At 53.2% G+C, this 19,293-nt stretch overlaps 1 protein-coding gene across 5 annotated transcripts in view; it reads right to left on the bottom strand.

Moving 5' to 3' along the window:
• Positions 1-14,488, bottom strand: part of LOC140402284 (coiled-coil domain-containing protein 9-like) — a 51,934-nt gene extending 37,446 nt beyond the window's left edge. For 3 of the 5 annotated variants that reach the window (XM_072489935.1, XM_072489938.1, XM_072489939.1), the window contains exons 1-5: positions 11,006-11,110; positions 3,908-3,955; positions 2,474-2,584; positions 1,856-1,999; positions 135-470 (exon numbers count right to left, since the gene is read on the bottom strand). In XM_072489935.1, coding sequence (XP_072346036.1) covers positions 135-470; positions 1,856-1,999; positions 2,474-2,584; positions 3,908-3,910 — 594 coding nt within the window. In that variant the 5' untranslated portion in view covers positions 3,911-3,955; positions 11,006-11,110. Of the gene's footprint in view, positions 1-134; positions 471-1,855; positions 2,000-2,473; positions 2,585-3,907; positions 3,956-11,005; positions 11,199-14,469 lie in introns of those variants that run through there. The other 2 variants (XM_072489937.1, XM_072489936.1) reach the window with 2 other exon arrangements.
• Positions 14,489-19,293: the final 4,805 nt, after the last annotated feature.

The raw sequence follows: 19,293 nt of genomic DNA, 5'->3' as shown, positions 1-19,293 counted from the left end.
GGGGGGGGAGAAAAATTGTGTTGTTAATAAGCATCAGCATGAGGCAGAAGGGCCGAATGGCCTGGCCATGTGTGAATTTGAAATGATCCGTTAGTGTGTCCCTCGCAATGAAGCCACTTCCCAGTCGGACTAACCTTCACTCTGCGATCCTGTGGTGAAACACTGCCAGTTCCACCGCCTCCTCCATCGCCACCTCCTCCTCCTCGGCCTCTCCTGGTGTGACCCCCTCGGTTCGGTTTCTCTCCACCCGGGCTCTCGTGCCCACTGAGGCCTCGGGGGCCCCTGTCGGGGTGATCCGCCCACATCACCCTGTCGGGCCTGTTGCCAGGGGAACGGTGATGGCTGCCCCTGTCCGCTGCCTGCCTGGGGTCCGGGGAATTGGGGCCGCATGCCCACGGCCGTCTCCCGGGAGACTCCTGGTTGCCACGGTGCGAATTTACCGGCTTTCTGTCGTTCACCATTCGCTTCTCCTATTGGTGAGAAGGGTAAAAGAACAGTTCACAGCAAGACACAACTCCGTCACAACTCCGTCACAACTCCCCAGCGAATAATCTTTGTTCAGAAACACAACTCGTAATTGGATCCATCTTTCCAACTCAGCAGCTGTTGAGAGCTCGGAGCCCAAATTCTATGCTGACCTGCGCAATGGCAAGGGAGCGTGGGGCCGAGGGAGGGCGGGGCCGAGGGGCCGAGGGAGGGCGGGGCCATTGGACGGCTGGAAGGGGCCAGCACTGAGGGAGCGCCGCACCGTTGGGGGGGGGGGGGGGGGGGATGAGAACAAAGAAAATTACAGCACAGGAACAGGCCCTTCAGCCCTCCCAGCCTGCGCCGATCCAGATCCTTTATCTAAACCTGTCGCCTATTTTCCAAAGATCTACTTCCCTCTGTTCCCTGCCCGTTCATATATCTGTCTAGATGCATCTTAAATGATGCTTTCGTGCCCGCCTCTATCACCTCTGCTGGCAAAGCGTTCCAGGTACCCACCACCCTCTGCGTAAAAAACTTTCCCCCTCTCACCTTGAAATCGTGACCCCTTGTAATTGACACCCCCAGTCTTGGAAAAAGCTTGTTGCTATCCACCCTGTCCATACCTCTCATAATTTTGTAGACCTCAATCAGGTTCCCCCTCAACCTCCGTCTTTCCAACGAAAACAATCCTAATCTACTCAACCTTTCTTCATAGCTAGCACCCTCCATACCAGGCAACATCCTGGTGAACCTCCTCTGCACCCCCTCTAAAGCATCCACATCCTTCTGGTAATGTGGCGACCAGAACTGCACGCAGTATTCCAAATGTGGCCAAACTAAAGTCCTATACATCTGTAACATGACCTGCCGACTCTTGTACTCAATACCCCGCCCGATGAAGGCAAGCATGCTGTATGCCTTCTTGACCACTCTATCGACCTGCGTTGCCAACTTCAGGGTACAATGGACCTGAACTCCCAGATCTCTCTGTGCATCAATTTTCCCCAGGACTCTTCCATTGACCGTATAGCCCGCTCTTGAATTGGATCTTCCAAAATGCATCACCTCGCATTTGCCTGGATTGAACATCTGCCATTTCTCTGCCCAACTCTCCAATCTATCTATATTTTGCTGTATTCTCTGACAGTCCTCCTCACTATCTGCAACTCCACCAATCTTAGAATCATCTGCAAACTTGCTAATCAGACCACCTATACCTTCGCCCAGATCATTTATGTATATATGAGGGAACGCCGCACCGTCAGGGAGGGGGGGGGGGGGGGGGGGGGCAGTGCTGAGGGAGCGCCGCACCGTCGGAAGGCTCCGGGGTCTTTCGGATTGGATAGACAGCCAAGGCACTGCCAATCCTTTTGAGGACTTTCCTCACCGATGGGGATTTACTCAGATCAACAGTGACCGTCAGGATGTCCTTCTCGCTCCATTTGCGATCGTGTTCAGCTTCATGTCTGGGCTTCCGATTGGTCACAGAGATTCCGTCCTCTTCCGCCTTCCTTCGATCTTCTTCGATTTCCTATTTCAAAAGCAAAACAATGAAACTCGTTCCGTTTGACCCGAAGTCAGCCTCGAGAGAAACCTGCCTCCCGAGTGAAACATCTCATCAACTAGTCAGGAGTAACGATATTCTTCAATATCTTTGTGATGTGTTGGAAAAATGAAAGGCAGCCGAGGTCAATAATTGCCCCTCCATGTCCCGGGGGCTGTTGCAAATGGTCTCATTCCAATTAGGCTGGGGAAGGGATTGGCTTGATGGGGCTCCCATGGATTTTTATCCAATGGCCCCTATTGGTAGTGTACCGAGGAGGAAATAATCCATCTCTGCTCTGGTGGCCAGGGATTGGCCGGGGAGCCAGGCCCATTTCAACGGGATTGGTAGGGTGTGGACCTGCCCTTCAGGATTGGCTGGGTACCTAGCTTGGTTCTGATACACTGCAAGTTCAAAATACCCCCCCCTCGCCGCAACATCTCCAAGCGAGCCCCGCCTCACCTTATGCCTCTTCATCAGCGCCTCATTCTTCTTTCGGAGGGCTTCGATCTTCCTGTCCAGGTCGGCATCTTTCTCCTCTCGTGTCTTCAAATTGGGATCTTCCGCCGTTGACTGAAATGAGAGAAGGGGAGGGTGCCTTATTCGCAGCTCAGTGTTAACGGAGCCGGGAGAGATTGTGCCCGCGGCAACAACAACTCACACTTATATGGCACCTTTTAACAGGGCGCAGCATCCCAAGCTGCTTCACGGTGCGGTTATTGGACAAAAACCTGACACTCAGCCAAAGATGACGACATTAGGGTAGGTTTTAGGAGGCTCTTAAAAGGACCGCAAAAGTGACAGCTTGCCAGAGGGAGAGAAGAGGACTTAAGGCATGGCCACGCATGGTAGAGCGATTGCCGAGGGAGCCAAATTGTCTTAGTCGATTAGTAGCCACAGGGTGCACTGACGGTCCAATTAAGAATGGGCTCGCTGAGCTGAAGGGACTCCAGAGCGGAGCGCCATCAACCAGGTGAGGGAGGGCAGCACGGTGGCGCAGTGGGTTAGCCCTGCTGCCTCACGGTGCCGAGGTCCCGGGTTCGATCCCGGCTCTGGATCACTGTCCGCGTGGAGTTTGCACATTCTCCCCATGTCTGCGTGGGTTTCGTCCCCCACAACCCAAAAGATGTGCAGGGCAGGTGGATTGGTCACGCTAAATTGCCCCTTAATTGGGAAAACTATGAATTGGATACTTTAAATTTATAAAACATTTAAACAAATAAAATAAATGGGCAAATGTACCAGACCCCATTCTGGAACCTCAATGTGACCACACCTGTGGTCAGGTGGATTGAGAAGGCCTCAAAGCCTCACCTGGAGCACTGGATCCCTGGTCAAATTACTGGGCTTAATTCACCGTTAACTTATCTTAAATTATCTTTAATCGGCCCTTCCACCCCCAATCCCACCTCAGTGGCCCAGGGCGAAATAAATGCTTGTCCACCTCAGTTCACGCCTCCACATCAGGGTGGTGGTTCTGTACAAATGTATTAACTTCCACCCCCAGCGCAGTGTTCAATATCGTACCTCTCTCCTGGCCCAGACTGACCCAAGTTGGTCGCAACAACTAGGCCCGGCCCTCCCAAAACAACCAGCGACTTTTGCCAGCCCTGGGTCAACCAGAGATCCCAGTCCCAATCACCACCCAGTGACCTCTGCTGCAGAGTAAATGGACTTAGACTGCGATGAGATGCGATGCACTCCAAGGTCGAATAGCCCCTCCCCACCACTCATCGAAGGGATTGGAATGTCAGCGGGCACGGCAGTGGAGGAACTTAAAAACCAGCATAAAAGTTGAGTTCAAACAAGAGAATTAGGTACTTAAAACATTCACTCAACCCCAAACTGCAGACAAATGAGTCTGACACCACATGTTGCGAAATTCTGTGCACTCACCATCGCGGCTTGCTGTGCGTGTGTGTCGGTGAATTCTCTTTAAAACTCCTGCAGGGTATTAAAGCAGAACCGGGGGTTCCAGTAAGAACTACAAATAAAACAACTAAGCTGTTAAGACAGGAACAGATTGTTAAACTCTGTGGGATTGTGATGTTGGTTAGTTGATGCCAGCTGGAGGAGAGCAGCTGAGATGAATATTGAAGAGACCATCTTGTCCCGCTCACATGGTTAGTGAGGTCTGTCATTTAAAAGGGGCACCCCCCCCCAAAGGTTTATTGGTGGCCCCCAGTTGGATCAGGTCAGAGTTTGGTGGCCTCAGCTGTACTAATAATAAGACGAGCCTTGTCATTCCCAGGTTAGCAAAGAGAGTACAGCATTGGTTCAGGGTCCCGGTGGGAACAAGCCATGCGTATTACCAAGACTGAGGTCGCTTAAATGCCCTTGGTGGCTGCAGTGTCTGGATTGAAATGTCACTTGGACGAGGGGGCTAGGCAGCACGGACCTGTGGTATGAGTGTCACAGTTCACTCGGAGTCCAGGTACTTTTACCTGCCTGTTGCGGTCTGGAGCTATCGTTAGTGATGGCCGAGTCTTCAATATTCTTCCCATCACGGCAGAGTAGGAATCTATCGCGCTCTGACCATCTGACATTGGTGTTTGCTGGAAGGATTTGCAGCTTAATACTCAACTAATGCTGAGAGGATGTGTCTGGGACCAGAGGGCAGAATCTCAGAGTAAGGAATCGCCCATATCAGACAGAGATGAGGAGGAATTTCTTCCCTCCGAGGGGAGTGAATGTGGAATTCTTTACCGCAGAGAGCTGTAGAGGCTGGGGCGTTAAGTATGTTCAAGGATGAGACAGATTTTTAATCAGTGAGGGAATCGAGGGTTGTGGGGATAAGGCAGGAAGGAGGATTATCACATCAGATCAGTCATGATCTCATTGAATGGCAGAGCAGACTCGATGGGCCGAATGGCCTACTTCTGCTCTTATGGTCTTATGTTTGCCTGCACCTCAAGTCCAGGGGTGGGACTTGAACCTAGGGCTTGTGAATTAGAGGCAGCACACGTGGCTAGCACTGTGGCTTGCCAGGGTCTCTGGTTCGATTCCCCGCTGGGTCACTGTCTGTGCGGAGTCTGCACGTTCTCCCCGTGTGTGCGTGGGTTTCCTCCGGGTGCTCCGGTTTCCTCCCACAGTCCAAAGACGTGCAGATTAGGTGGATTGGCCATGATCAATTGCCCTTCGTGTCCAAAAAGGTTAGGAGGGGTTATTGGGTTTTGGGGATAGGGTGAAAGTGAGGGCTTAAGGGGGTCGGTGCAGACTCGATGGGCCGAATGGCCTCCTTCTGCGCTGTATGTTCTAATAATGCTACCCGAGATCCCCCTCACAAACCTGTATCCAAAGGGATTACTGGACACTAATCAACTCTAGCCAGGCTGTTGACCCGCAATGTTGATCTGTCCAAGATGGCCAGGGAATTCGATACTTCAAAAGGCCAATGTGGGGGGGCAATCAGTAGGGACAACTCTTTCAAATAGTCTGCCAGACATGAGAGTCTCGATGGCCTCCTGGTACATGGGACCTTTTGCAAACTGCATTATCCAAATTTGCAAAGAGGCAAATTGCTGATGACCACCCAAATTATTTTTCCTTTTTCATAAAAAAAGCGACAGCCGTGACTCTGGACTTAACTCAATATAACTGAAGCTATTATCATTAAACAAATGCAGCTGCCCAATCTCCCGATTCTGAATCCAGCAATCAGCATATCAAAGCTCTTAATCAAACACTACATCAAACGATGTCTTTATTGGGACACTAGACAGGAAATAGGGGAGGGTCACATCAATAGATTTCAAACACGGTACAGATCACTGGCTGTACTCAACAAAAGGGACAGAAACATACATTTATGCACAAATCAAATGATATTATTTCCTGGAGATGCTACGTTAGATCCTCCTCACTCATGTGGTCCCTTTCATACATCATCCCTGTGCTCGCTAACCTCCATCTGGTCATAGCTCAATGACCTCGCCCCTCCCTATCTCCACCAGTCCCACAACCCTCCGAGATCTCTGCCTTCCTCCGACTCGGGACTCTTGTACATGGGAGGCCATGCCTTCAGATGCATGGTTCCCAGGTCTGGGGATTCCCCTCATGAACCACTCCGTCTCACTCCCCACCTTGAAGCTGTTCCTTAATACCCTACCCCTTTGAACAATCTTTTGCTTACCTTTCTTCTACTCATGTACAGGATGTGGCTAGCCCAGCATTTATTGCCCATCCCTAGCTGCCCGTCAGAAGGTGGTGGGTGAGCTGCCTTCTTGAACCGCTGCAGTCCCTGGGGTGTAGGTACACCCACTGTGCTGTTAGGGAGGGAGTTCCAGGATTTTGACCCAGCGACAGTGAAGGAACGGCCGATATATTTCCAAGTCGGGGTGGTGAGTGACTCGGAGGGGAACCTCCAGGTGGTGGGGTTCCCATGTATCTGCTGCTCTCGTCCGAGATGGTTGTGGCCGTGGGTTTGGAAGGTGCTGTTGAAGGAACCTTGGTAAGTTCCTGCAGTGCATCTTGTATAAGGTGTACACGGCTGCCACTGTTTGTGTAGAGAAGTGAATGGTATGGTGCCAATCATGTGGGCTGCTTCTTCCAGAATCGTGTCATGTTTCTTGAGTGTTGTTGGAGCTGTGCTCATCCAGGCAAGTGGAGAGCATTCCATCTCACTCCTGAATTGTGTCTTGTAGATGGTAGACAGGCTTTGCGGAGTTGAGGCACGGTGGCGCAGTGGTTAGCACTGCTGCCTCACAGCACCAGGGACCTGGGTTTGATTCCAGTCTCGGCTGATTGCGTGTGTGCGAAGTTTGCCCGTTCTCCCCGTGTGCGCGTGGGGGTTTCCTCCGGGTGCTCCGGTTTCCTCCCACAGTCCAAAGATGTGCAGGTTAGGTGGATTGGCCATGATCAATGTGTGGGCTTACGGGTAAAGGGTGGGGGAGTGGGTCTGGATTGGGTGCTCTTTCGGAGAGTCGTGCAGACCAGATGGGCTGAATAGCCTCCTTCCACGCTGTAGGGAATCTATGGAGCCAGGGGTGAGCTACTCACCGTAGGATTCCCAGCCTCTGACCTGCTCTTTTAATCACAGAATTTATGTAGCTAGTCCAGTTTAGTTTCTGACCAATGGTAATCCCATGATAGTGGGGGGTTAGCGATGGTAATGCAATTGAATGTCAAGGGGCGATGATTATTGGAGGTGGCCATTGTGTGGTGAGACTGTAACTTGCCCCTTGTCAGCCCGAGCCTGGATATTGTCCGGGTCTTGCTGCATTTGGACAGGGACTGCTTCATTATCTGAGGAGTCGCGAATGGTGCTGAACATTATACAGTCATCAGCGAACACCCCCAGGTCTGGCCTTATGATGGATGGAAGCAGGTAATTGAGATGGTTGGGGCTAGGACGCTACCCTGAGGAACTCCTGCAGTGATATCCCGAGACTGAGATGATTGACCTCCAACAACCACAACAGTCTTCCTTCATGTCGGGTTTGACTCCAACCAGAGAGTTTTTCAACAATAGCCCTTGTTGAAAATCGAGTCTGTACTGGCTCTTGGAAAGAGCACCCTACCCAAGGTCAACACCTCCACCCTATCCCCAGAACCCAGTAACCCCACCCAACACTAAGGGCTAATTTGGACACTAAGGGCAATTTATCATGGCCAATCCACCTAACCTGCACATCTTTGGACTGTGGGAGGAAACCGGAGCACCCGGAGGAAACCCACGCAGACACGGGGAGAGCGTGCCGACTCCGCACAGACAGTGACCCAAGCCGGAATCGAACCTGGGACCCTGAAGCTGGGTAGGGTGCTCTTTCCAAGAGCCGGTGCAGACTCGATGGGCCGAATGGCCTCCTCCTGCACTGTAAATTCTATATCTATATATCTATTGGGAATGAAGTGTCAGCTCCGAGATTAATGGCTTGACCCTGTCAGATTCCTGTGATCAGCAAAACACTCCACTGGCCTGGGGATTATCCAGTCAGCAAAACCTGCCTCCTCCTACCTCTGCCTGAGCGACTCACACACGTACAGATTCCTTAAGGAGAATTAAACCACTGGAACAGGCTGGACAATGGGGTGAGGCAGCAGAACCTGTGCATTATAAAGGATATCCCAGCACATTAACAGGCCATTCGGCCCGTCTTGATCATGCTGGTGTTTCTGGTCCAGGCGAGCCTCCTCCTATCCCCTCTACATCTCATCCCATCGCTAGAAGGTTCTATTCCTTTCTCCCCTCGTGTTTGTCCAGCTTCCCCCTTTCATGTCTCAATACTTTTCACCTCGAATATTCTTCACCTTGGGCAGCAAGTTCCACATTCTCCCCACTCCTGAGGGAGCAAGTTCCAGATTCTTCCCATTCCCTGTGGGAGCGAGTCCCACATTCTCCCCACTCCCCGTGGGAGCGAATTCCACATTCTCCCCACTCCTGAAGGAGCAAGTTCCAGATTCTTCCCATTCCCTGTGGGAGCGAGTCCCAGATTCTCCCCACTCCCTGTGGGAGCAAGTTCCACTGTGGGAGCGAGTTCCACATTCTCCCCACTCCCTGTGGGAGCAAGTTCCACTGTGGGAGCGAGTTCCACATTCTCCCCACTCCCCGTGGGAGCGAATTCCACTGTGGGAGCGAGTTCCACATTCTCCCCACTCCCTGTGGGAGCAAGTTCCACTGTGGGAGCGAGTTCCACATTCTCCCCACTCCCCGTGGGAGCGAATTCCACATTCTCCCCACTCCTGAAGGAGCAAGTTCCAGATTCTTCCCATTCCCTGTGGGAGTGAGTCCCACATTCTCCCCACTCCCCGTAAGAGCAAGTTCCACATTCTCCCCACTCCCCGTGGGAGCGAGTTCCACTGTGGGAGTGAGACCCACATTCTCCCCACTCCCCGTAAGAGCGAGTTCCACATTCTCCCCACTCCCCGTGGGAGCGAGTTCCACTGTGGGAGTGAGACCCACATTCTCCCCACTCCCCGTAAGAGCGAGTTCCACATTCTCCCCACTCCCCGTGGGAGCGAGTTCCATATTCTCCCCACTCCCCGTGGGAGCGAGTCCCACATTCCCCCCACTCCCGGTGGGAGCGAGTCCCACATTCTCCCCACTCCCCGTGGGAGCGAGTCCCACATTCTCCGCACTCCCCGTGGGAGCGAGTCCCACATTCTCCCCACTCCCCGTGGGAGCGAGTCCCACATTCTCCCCACTCCCTGTGGGAGTGAGTCCCACATTCTCCCCACTCCCCATGGGTGAGAGTTCCACACTCTCCCACTCCCCGTGGGAGCGAGTTCCACATTGTCCCCACTCCCCGTGGGAGCGAGTCCCACATTCTCCCCACTCCCTGTGCGAGCGAGTCCCACACTCTCCCCACTCCCCGTGGGAGCGAGTCCCACACTCTCCCCACTCCCCGTGGGAGCGAGTCCCACACTCTCCCCACTCCCCATGGGAGCGAGTCCCACACTCTCCCCACTCCCCGTGGGAGCGAGTTCCACATTCTCCCCACTCCCCGTGGGAGCGAGTCCCACATTCTCCCCACTCCCCGTGGGAGCGAGTTCCACATTCTCCCCACTCCCCGTGGGAGCGAGTCCCACATTCTCCCCACTCCCTGTGCGAGCGAGTCCCACACTCTCCCCACTCCCCGTGGGAGCGAGTCCCACACTCTCCCCACTCCCCGTGGGAGCGAGTCCCACACTCTCCCCACTCCCCATGGGAGCGAGTCCCACACTCTCCCCACTCCCCGTGGGAGCGAGTCCCACACTCTCCCCACTCCCTGTGGGAGCGAGTTCCACATTCTCCCCACTCCCCGTGGGAGCGAGTCCCACATTCTCCCCACTCCCCGTGGGAGCGAGTCCCACATTCTCCGCACTCCCCGTGGGAGCGAGTCCCACATTCTCCCCACTCCCCGTGGGAGCGAGTTCCACATTCTCCCCACTCCCTGTGGGAGCGAGTCCCGCATTCTCCCCACTCCCCGTGGGAGCGAGTCCCGCATTCTCCCCACTCCCCGTGAGAGCGAGTCCCACATTCTCCCCACTCCCTGTGGGAGTGAGTTTCACATTCTCCCCACTCCCTGTGGGAGTGAGTCCCACATTCTCCCCACTCCCCATGGGTGAGAGTTCCACACTCTCCCACTCCCCGTGGGAGCGAGTTCCACATTGTCCCCACTCCCCGTGGGAGCGAGTCCCACATTCTCCCCACTCCCCGTGGGAGCGAGTTCCACATTCTCCCCACTCCCCGTGGGAGCGAGTTCCACATTCTCCCCACTGCCTGGGTAAAGAAGTTTCTCCTGAATTCCCGATAGGATTTATTAGTGACTGCCTTGGACCCATGGCCGGAGGTGTTCCCCTATCCTACCCCCAACACCCACCGCCCAACCTGAATGCCCACCCTTCCCTAATCCCTCCCCTATTCCCACCCTCCGCTAACCAATGCACCGTCCCTACCCAAAACATTGAGGTGTCCCAAGTGTCGGATAGGTCTGCCAGGGACCATTGACTCTGGAACTCCGTCTTCAGGCAGCCTGCTGCCTCTGATAAGTTTGCCCTGAGACTTAAAGAGACAGCTAAAGAAATGCAGGACGAATTCGATAGCTCAATCCGCCAGGAGCGCATGCACAGAAAGTTTAGGGTGTGGGAGAGACACTTCGGTTGGCTAACGGCAGTCAGTTTCTCGAGACACACATAACAAAGTACACGCAAGGTGTAGAGAATGGGCCTAAACTGCGTCTGCTTCACAATGTGGATCAGTGATCATTCAGGCCCCTTCGCAAACCACTCCAAAAAGTTAGCCCTCTCTCCCTGCACCCTCTAAACATCTTTCATATCAGTTGGACTGTGCGCTGCCTGGAGCTGGACATTATTCTATCCAGTGTGGATTATGGCCTTGCCTCTGCTACTAACTCTGTACTAGTGCAAGCGACAGGATTGCCAAGTCAAACCCGTTGAATTTGAAACAAGTCAGCGGGCCACACTGCCATCACTTGATGAATTCCCGCTTGCCTCTCTGCCAACCAGCCCCCCCTCCCCCTCCCCCTCCCCCCTCCCCCTCCCCCGGTACCTCACCGTGCCTCTGTACGCTCAGCGATGCCACATTCTCCACACAAGCCAGTGTGTGGCTTCAGAGCTGCAAAATCCTGCCCCGCACACACACTCACTTCCTGTGGGTGGGCTCCCGCGTTTCCTGCCAAATACTGAGCCCTCACTTCCCTTAAAGGGGTCAGGAGTGTCCGTGTGACGCTGCACCGAGGACAGAGAGAGGAGCAGAGTTGGAGAAACTCCTTGAGCCCTCGACAGGCCGGAGGCAGTTTGTTCCGGAGCAGTCGAGCAAGAGCACGAAGAAGGCTAACTGGCAGGATGACAGAGAGAACTGTCTTAAAGGCAAAGTCCTTGAACTGAATTTGTGCCTGCACAGAAAGTAATGTGTGACGGCAAACATCGGGCAACTTGTATCCCCCTTGAAAAGTTTTGCTGTCTGTGATAATGATGCTCCAATTCCGTTAAATAAATGCTCCTCGTGAATTAACGTTGGGAAGGGACACTTCTTAGAATCATAGAATTTACAGTGCAGAAGGAGGCCATTCAGCCCATCGAGTCTGCACCGGCTCTTGGAAAGAGCACCCCACCTAAGCCCACAGCTCCACCCTACCCCAGTAACCCACACTTAACAATTTTTGGACACTAAGGGCAATTTATCACGGCCAATCCACCTAACCTGCACATCTTCGGACTGTGGGAGGAAACCGGAGCACCCGGAGGAAACCCACGCACATACGGGGAGGATGTGCAGACTCTGCACAGACAGTGACCCAAGCCGGGAATCGAACCTGGGACCCTGGAACTGTGAAGAAACAGGGCTACCTTGCTTTGTTAAGGATGCCTTGGCCGGGATTCTCCGCAGGCGGGAGTCTCCGTTTTGCCGGCGCCCAGGGTTTTCCCGATGGCGTGGGGCTGCCCCACAATGGGAAACCCCAGTGACCAGCTGGCGTAACGGAGACTCCCGCTGGCCGGTCGGGGCAGAAATGTGGCGGGGCGGGACGGAGAATCCTGCCCCTTGTCTTTTGTTATCTCATGGTTTTAATTCCGTCCTTTCTTGAAGGTAAGGGTGCAGAGCCAGAGTCGGGCATCGCCAATCAAAACTCACACTCTGGACCTCACTGATGTTTCGTGGCGTGGGGTGCATTCCAGCCAGCTAGGACCTATCCCGGTGCCCACCCACCCACCAAGGCCCGGTGCAGACTCGATGGGCCGAATGGCCTCCTTCTGCACTGAATTCTGTGCAAAGCAAAATACTGCGGATGCTGGAAATCCACGATAAAAGCAGAAAAGGCTGGAAAAACTCAGCAGGTCTGGCAACGCCTTTGGAGAGAGAGACACAGTTAACGTTTCGAGTCCGTGTGACTTTTCTACAGAGCGAAAGAGAGGGAGAAATGTGATGGATCCTACACTGCTCTAGGGAGAGCGGAGCAGGTGGAGCAAATAGAAGGTGGGGGATAGATGGGAGATGCGATGGAGGAGCGATTAAAATTGCCGGAAGAGGCCGGAATTACATGAGTCCAGGTACTTCCTGAGGGCTTTGGAGTTGGAGGAGATCGCAGAGAAAGGGAGGCAGCGAGGACGTGGAGAGAATTGGGTGGTAGAATTTTTTAGGATGAGCAAAGGTTTAGAGAGTGTGGGAGGCCGGCTAGGATTACACTGGAATAGTCGGGTCTGGAGGCAGCGAAGGTGGGGATGTGGGTTTAACCGGCAGATAAGCTGAATGCAGCTGGACGGGCTTCATTCTTCACACCGACGGGAGAGGCTAGGAATCAGGAGACGTTGCCCATATTGAGTTGCTGGAAGGAGTGAGTTGGCAACATGATTTCAACACCAAGTCCCTTTTTGCTTCCACATCTGCATATGGGACATGGAGAGGACAGGCAAAGCAGATCACCGGTAACAACTGGAGGGGAGCAGGATTCATTGTGTCTTTTTAAATTACATTTATGGGATGTAGCGAGGCCAGCATTTATTGCCCATCGCTAGTTGCCCTTGAGAAGGTGGGTGGTGAGCTGCCTTCTTGAGCCACAGCAGTCCCAGTGGTGTAGGTACACCCACCGTGCTATTAGGGAGGGAATTCCGGGATCCTGACCCAGCGACAGTGAAGGAGCGGCCAATATATTTCCAAGTCAGGATGGTGAGGCTCGAAGGGGAACTTGCAGACGGTGGTGTTCTCCTGCGCCTGACACATAGTAGCGTAGAATTGAGTGTGTGTGGAGAGAGTCTGATAGGGAGGACAGTATTCCTCAACGGGTAACAAAGTATGGGCAGGTGAGGAGGCAGACAGGATTAGCAAGGGACAAACTGTTTCTGATACATTGACCTCATTCTCGTTTGAACAGATATGGATACACAAGCATTAAACTGTCTGGGCAGGTTCAGTTGCTGTGGTACGAAACCATGGGGAACAGATTGTCCCAGCCTCAGTCACAGCTGTGATAAAACCTGAGTAAAACCTTTTACAACCTCAGAACATCCCGACGCATTTTACAACCCATTTTTAAAAAAGTGCAGTCCATTTGCGCACAGCCAGATCCCACAAGGTGAAACGTGACGGTGGGCAGATAATCTGCTTTTTGGGGGATATTGGTTAATTATTATCGCTGCCCCCTCCCCATTCGAATTTGAAATAGTTGCCATGGGATTTCTCCGAGAGGCCACGCAGTGCCGGATCCCGCCACGGGATTTGAACCCCCAACTTCTGGCCCATGATAAGGGTGCCATGCGTTTTATGACAGATTAAGCTTCAAGGGCAGCCTGAGGCAAGAGTGTCACAGTAACTTCATTGCAGTGTTAACGTAAACCGACTTGTGACACTAATGAAGATTATTGGTATTGTTTTGGAATCAAGCTGTGGAACTGATTCACAGTGGGTGCCAGTGCCGGTTTGAGGCTCAGGCTGCCTACAACCACAGGGTGGCAGCAGTCACTGCGTTTGGCTCCCAGACGGAGCCGTTAAGCTGAATGTAAATTTCCAGACAGTCTAATAATGCAATAAAACTTGTGTTTATTCAGTGATCCAGACTCAAGCCAGTCACACAATGAGCCCGCTCTTTGAAGTGTGTAACGAGTGCTGTCAATTAGGTAAATACAGCAGTCATTCTGACCAGCAACATCTCACAAACAGCAGACGCCCGACCCCAGTCCATGCAACCCCAGGACAACACAGCCACCGTAACTTAGTGCCGTATCTCCTCTATACCCATCCTATCCATGTATTTGTCAAGATGCCTTTTGAACGCCGTTAATGCATCTGCTTCCACAACCTCCCCTGGCAACGCGTTCCAGGCACTCACCAACTTATAACGAGAGAGCAGGAGCTGAGGCCACTCAGCGCATCGTGTCTGTGCTGGCTGTTTGAAAGAGCAGTCCAATTCATCCACCCCCCCCCCCCCCTCCGAATCTGCTTCCATCGCCCTTTCAGGAAGTGCCTACTCGATCACAACTGCTGTGCGCAAAAAAATGTTTCCTCCAGTACTTTTGCCAATTACCTTCCATCTTGTGTCTCTCTCGGTACCGCGGGAGTCAGGGGCAGGAGTGGACCATCCGGCCTCCTGCTACTCCATTCAGTAAGATCATGGCTGACCTGCTTGTGGCCTCAGCTGCAGTTTCCTGTCCACTCAAATAACCTTTGATCCCCTTCTCTAACCAAAATCTAACTCCGCCTTGGAATAAATTCAAGGATTCGGCCTCCACTAGCTCCTGGGGAATGGAGTTCCGCACTCCAGTGACCCTCAGAGAGAAGATGGCTCCTCATCTCTGTCTTAAAAGGGAGACCTCTTATTCTTAATCTACGTCCCAGATTCTAGTGCCCCCACAAGAGGAAACAGATTCTGAGTATCCAGCCGAACCAGCCCCTTATGTTTCAATAAGGTCGCTCCCCATTTTTCTATACTCCACTGGATATAGGCCAACCCTGTCCAACCTTTCTTCATAAGAACAATACAGCACAGGACCAGGCCCTTCGGCCCTCCAAGCACGGTAGCACAAGTGATTAGCACTGTGGCTTCACAGCGCCAGGGTCCCAGGTTCGATTCCCCGCTGGGTCACTGTCTGTGCGGAGTTTGCACGTTCTCCCCGTGTCCGCGTGGGTTTCCTCCGGGTGCTCCGGTTTCCTCCCACAGTCCAAAGACGTGCAGGTTAGGTGGATTGGCCATGATAAATTGCCCTTAGTGTCCATAAGGGTTGGGAGGGGTTATTGGGTTGCGGGGATAAGGTGGAAGTGAGGGATTAATGTGGGTCGGTGCAGACTCGATGGGCCAAATGGCCTCCTTCTGCACTGTATGTTCTATGTTCTATGTAAGCCTGTACCGGTCACGATACCACTGTTGACCAAACCCTGAGCACTTCTTAGTGCCGTATCCCTCTATACCCGTCCTATCCATGTGTTTGTCGAGATGCCTTTTGAACACCGTTAATGTATCTGCTTCCACAAACTCCCCTGGCAACGCATTCCAGGCACTCACCACCCTCTGCGTAAAAAACCTGCCTTGCGCATCTCTAAACTTTGCCCCATGGACCTTAAACCTATGCCCCCTGGTGACTGACCCCCTCCACCCTGGGAAAGAGTGCCTGCCCATCCACTCTATCCATGCCCCTCATAAGTCCTTCGTCTCAGGAACCCCTTCATCTGAGGAAGGAGCAGGGCTCCGGAAGCTTGGGATTTCAAATAAACCTGTTGGACTTTAACCTGGTGTTGTGTGAGACTTCCTACTGTGCCCACCCCAGGGACGAGTCAAGTGAACGGAACTGCTTCCAACTCAATGATATATATTTTTCAAATGAGGAGAACAAAACTGAACACATTATTCCAGACCTGGGGAGGGGGGAGTTTAACGGGGGGGGGGGGGGGGGGAAAGAGCCCCGTTTTGGGCGGGTTCAGCATGGTGTTCCAGGCGCCTGAGCTGCAGTGCTAACGTGCCCAGGAGCGCCCCCTCCCTGATGGCCTGGTCCACATTTGTGTGGGCAAGCACTAAACGGCGCAATGGTGAGGTCTCCCAGGCGCAGGGGTTCATTCCTGGGCAGACCCTTCCATCAGGCAGAAGGTACAGGAGTCTGAAGACCCGCACATCCAGACATAGAACAGCTTCTTCCCCACAGTTACTAGACGCCTCGACGACTCCCCCTCGGACTGATCTGTTCCCTGTAAGAACACTATTCACGACGCCCTATGCTGCTCTTGCTCGTGTATTTGCTTTGGCCCCTTGTCCCGCACTGTAACCAATCACTGTTTGTCGATGTACCATTTGTCAATGTTCTCTGTTGATTATTCTCTTTGTCTACTATGTACGTACTGTGTACGTTCCCTCGACCGCAGATAAATACTTTTCACTGGACTTCGGTACATGTGACAATAAATCAAATCAAATCAGGAGAACCTAAGGCCGACACATTAAGGTGAGCCGAACTGCGCACTTAAAGCTGTAAATCCAGATCTCGCCCAGAGAGGGCGAGTTCTATAACATTACCGACAAGAGCAGGGCCACAAGATCACCCCCACATTCCTCACACCTTGCAGGTGATTCTCACACATTTTATCATCCGGAGGAACCTGACGATATGATGGTATCGTCGATCGGTGCCCTTTCCTCTGGGGTATTGCCAAACAAAATGTCAGCTTCCAAATCGCAGATAAAAAGATAAACATAGCAATACAAATTACTTTCAGATTGCTACAGGGGCAGCAAGGTGGCACAGTGGTTAACACTGCTGCCTCACAGCGCCAGGGACCCGGGTTCGATTCCGGCCTTGGGTCACTGTCTGTGCGGAGTCTGCACATCCTCCCCGTGTGTGCGTGGGTTTCCTCCGGGTGCTCCGGTTTCCTCCCACAGTCCAAAGATGAGCAGGTTAGGTGGATTGGCCATGATCAATTGCCCCTTAGTGTCCAAACGTTTGGGTGGGGTTACTGGGTTACGGGGACAAGGTGGAGGTGTGGGCTTAAGTAGGGTGCTCTTTCCAAGGGCCGGTGCAGACTCGATGGGCCGAATGGCCTCCTCCTGCACTGTAAATTCTATGAAAAAGCGAGAGTGCTTTGGTCAAGATGTCAATTGAGGCCCTTTTCGGAGAATGAGGTGGGGGGGGGGGGGGGCGGTCTCATTGAAAGTTACAAAATTATTCCTGGGCGTGACAGGGTGGATGTAGATAAGGGCCGGAATTCTCTGGCCGTCCGCTGGCGGCCGGGTTCTCGGGTGCTGCTCCAGATGTGTGCCCTTGGCCGGTGAGTCTAAACCCCGGGGGGCACAGTCTCAGAAACAAGGGGTCGGCTGTTGAAGACCGAGTTGAGGAGGAATGTCTTCACTCGGAGGGTGGAGAACCTTTGGAATTCTCTATCCCAGAGGGGCTTGTGCAAGCTCAATCATTGGGGAAGTTCAAGGCAGAAATCGATAGATTTTTGGAGACCAATGACCTCAAGGGATATTGAGATAGTGCAGGGAAGAGGCATCGAGGGAGAACAGGCTCGATGGGCTGAATGGCCTATTCATGTTCCATTTGCCCTCTCGGGTGGATGTTAACGATTCCGTGTCGCCCTGCAGCCTCACTGCGCAGAGGTCCCGGGTTCGATCCCGGCTCTGGGTCACTGTCCGTGTGGAGTTTGCACATTCTCCCCGTGTCTGCGTGGGTTCTGCCCCCACAACTCAAAGATGTGCAGGGTAGGTGGATTGGCCACGCTAAATTGCCCCTTAATTGGGAAAAAATGATTGGGAAAAAATGAATTGGGTACTCTAAATTTATTTAAAAAGATTCCGTGTCCTCTATTTCAAAGAAGAGCGGGGGGGGGGGGGGGGGCCTGTTTTCCCCCGATGTCCCGGACAGTACTTATCCCTCAACCAACATCACAAAAACAGACGACCTGTTCGTCATCACACTGCAGTTTGTGGGATCTTGCTGTGCACTAATTTTTGGCTGCCGTTATTTCTATCGTTGGGAAGTAGGTGCCTCATTGTCTGTAAGCCACCTCGATGCGCCCTGTGCTGCTGATAGGCTGCGCGAGACCCTCACACCAAAGGTCACGGGAACCTTGGCAGAATTCCAGATGCCCAATAGCCAGCGACTATCTTAACCTCATTGTCCAAAAGCATGGAAATCCGGAATGCGGGGGATCGATAGAAAATTTCAGGCCCGCGATGGATAGAGTGTGGTTTGGGGGGGGGGGGGGGGGGGGGGAGGGCGGGGGGAGGGGGTATTAAGAGTTGCAGAACCATAAGGAGTAGATTGATTTCGGACTGAATGGTCAGACATGGATGGCGGGACAGGCCCCAGGCCTGTGTCCACTAATGTCTTTTTTTTTGCTTTTTGTGGCCTGCAAACCGTAAAGGCCAAACTTAAAACCCGATCCAGTCGCTGGCCGCTGTTTCTGGTCAATCTGGGCATCCTGTGCGGCTATCTTTTAGCCTCAGTTTCAGTGATAGGATTGCGAAAAAAAATGTTTAATCTAGAGTACCCAATTCATTTTTGCAATTAAGGGGCAATTTAGCGTGGCCAATCCACCTACCCTGCACATCTTTTGGGTTGTGGGGGTGAGACCCACGCAGACACGGGGAGAATGTGCAAACTCCACACGGACAGTGACCCGGGGCCGGGATCGAACCCGGGTCCTCGGCTCTGTGAGGATTGCGAAATTAATGCCACCAACCGCTACCCATCTCGTTCCTTCCTGTTTGATGCTCGCCTCTCCTGGGGAGCTGCCTTAGAAAATAGAACACACAGTGCAGAAGGAGGCCATTCGGCCCATCGAGTCTGCACCGACACACTTAAGCCCTCACTTGCACCCTATCTCCGTAACCCAATAACCCCTCCTAACCCTTTTGGACTCTAAGGGACAATTTATCACGGCCAATCCACCTAACCTGCACATCTTTGGACTGTGGGAGGAAACCGGAGCACCCGGAGGAAACCCATGCACACACGGGGAGAACGTGCAGACTCCGCACAGACAGTGACCCAAGCCGGAATCGAACCTGGCACCCTGGAGCTGTGAAAGCCACAGTGCTAGCCACTGAGCTACCGTGCTGCCCCCTCGCTGAAGAGTGTCCACAATCACTCCAGAAGTCAGCAGCCTACTCTGCAGGAAAGGTTTAGCTATTTGACCACGGCAGGCATCGCCGCCTGATTCCGTGCCCAGCCGGACACCAAGCCGACTCGCAAGGTTTCCGCCGGTCATGGGGGGGGGGGGGGGGGGGGGGGTAGCGTGACTCACTCAGGATGCGTGTGTTGGTGGGGGGGAGGGGGAGTGGGGGGCATTGTGGGCTTGAGGACAAGGTGACAGGGGGAAGGCGAGAGGGATCGGGAGTAGCGGGTGGGTTACGACTGGATCA

This window comes from Scyliorhinus torazame, chromosome 25, assembly GCF_047496885.1.
Source record: "Scyliorhinus torazame isolate Kashiwa2021f chromosome 25, sScyTor2.1, whole genome shotgun sequence".
Taxonomy (NCBI): Eukaryota; Metazoa; Chordata; class Chondrichthyes; order Carcharhiniformes; family Scyliorhinidae; genus Scyliorhinus; species Scyliorhinus torazame.
Note: the sequence above shows the minus strand (reverse complement) of the source record. Positions and strands in the feature narration are given on the sequence as shown.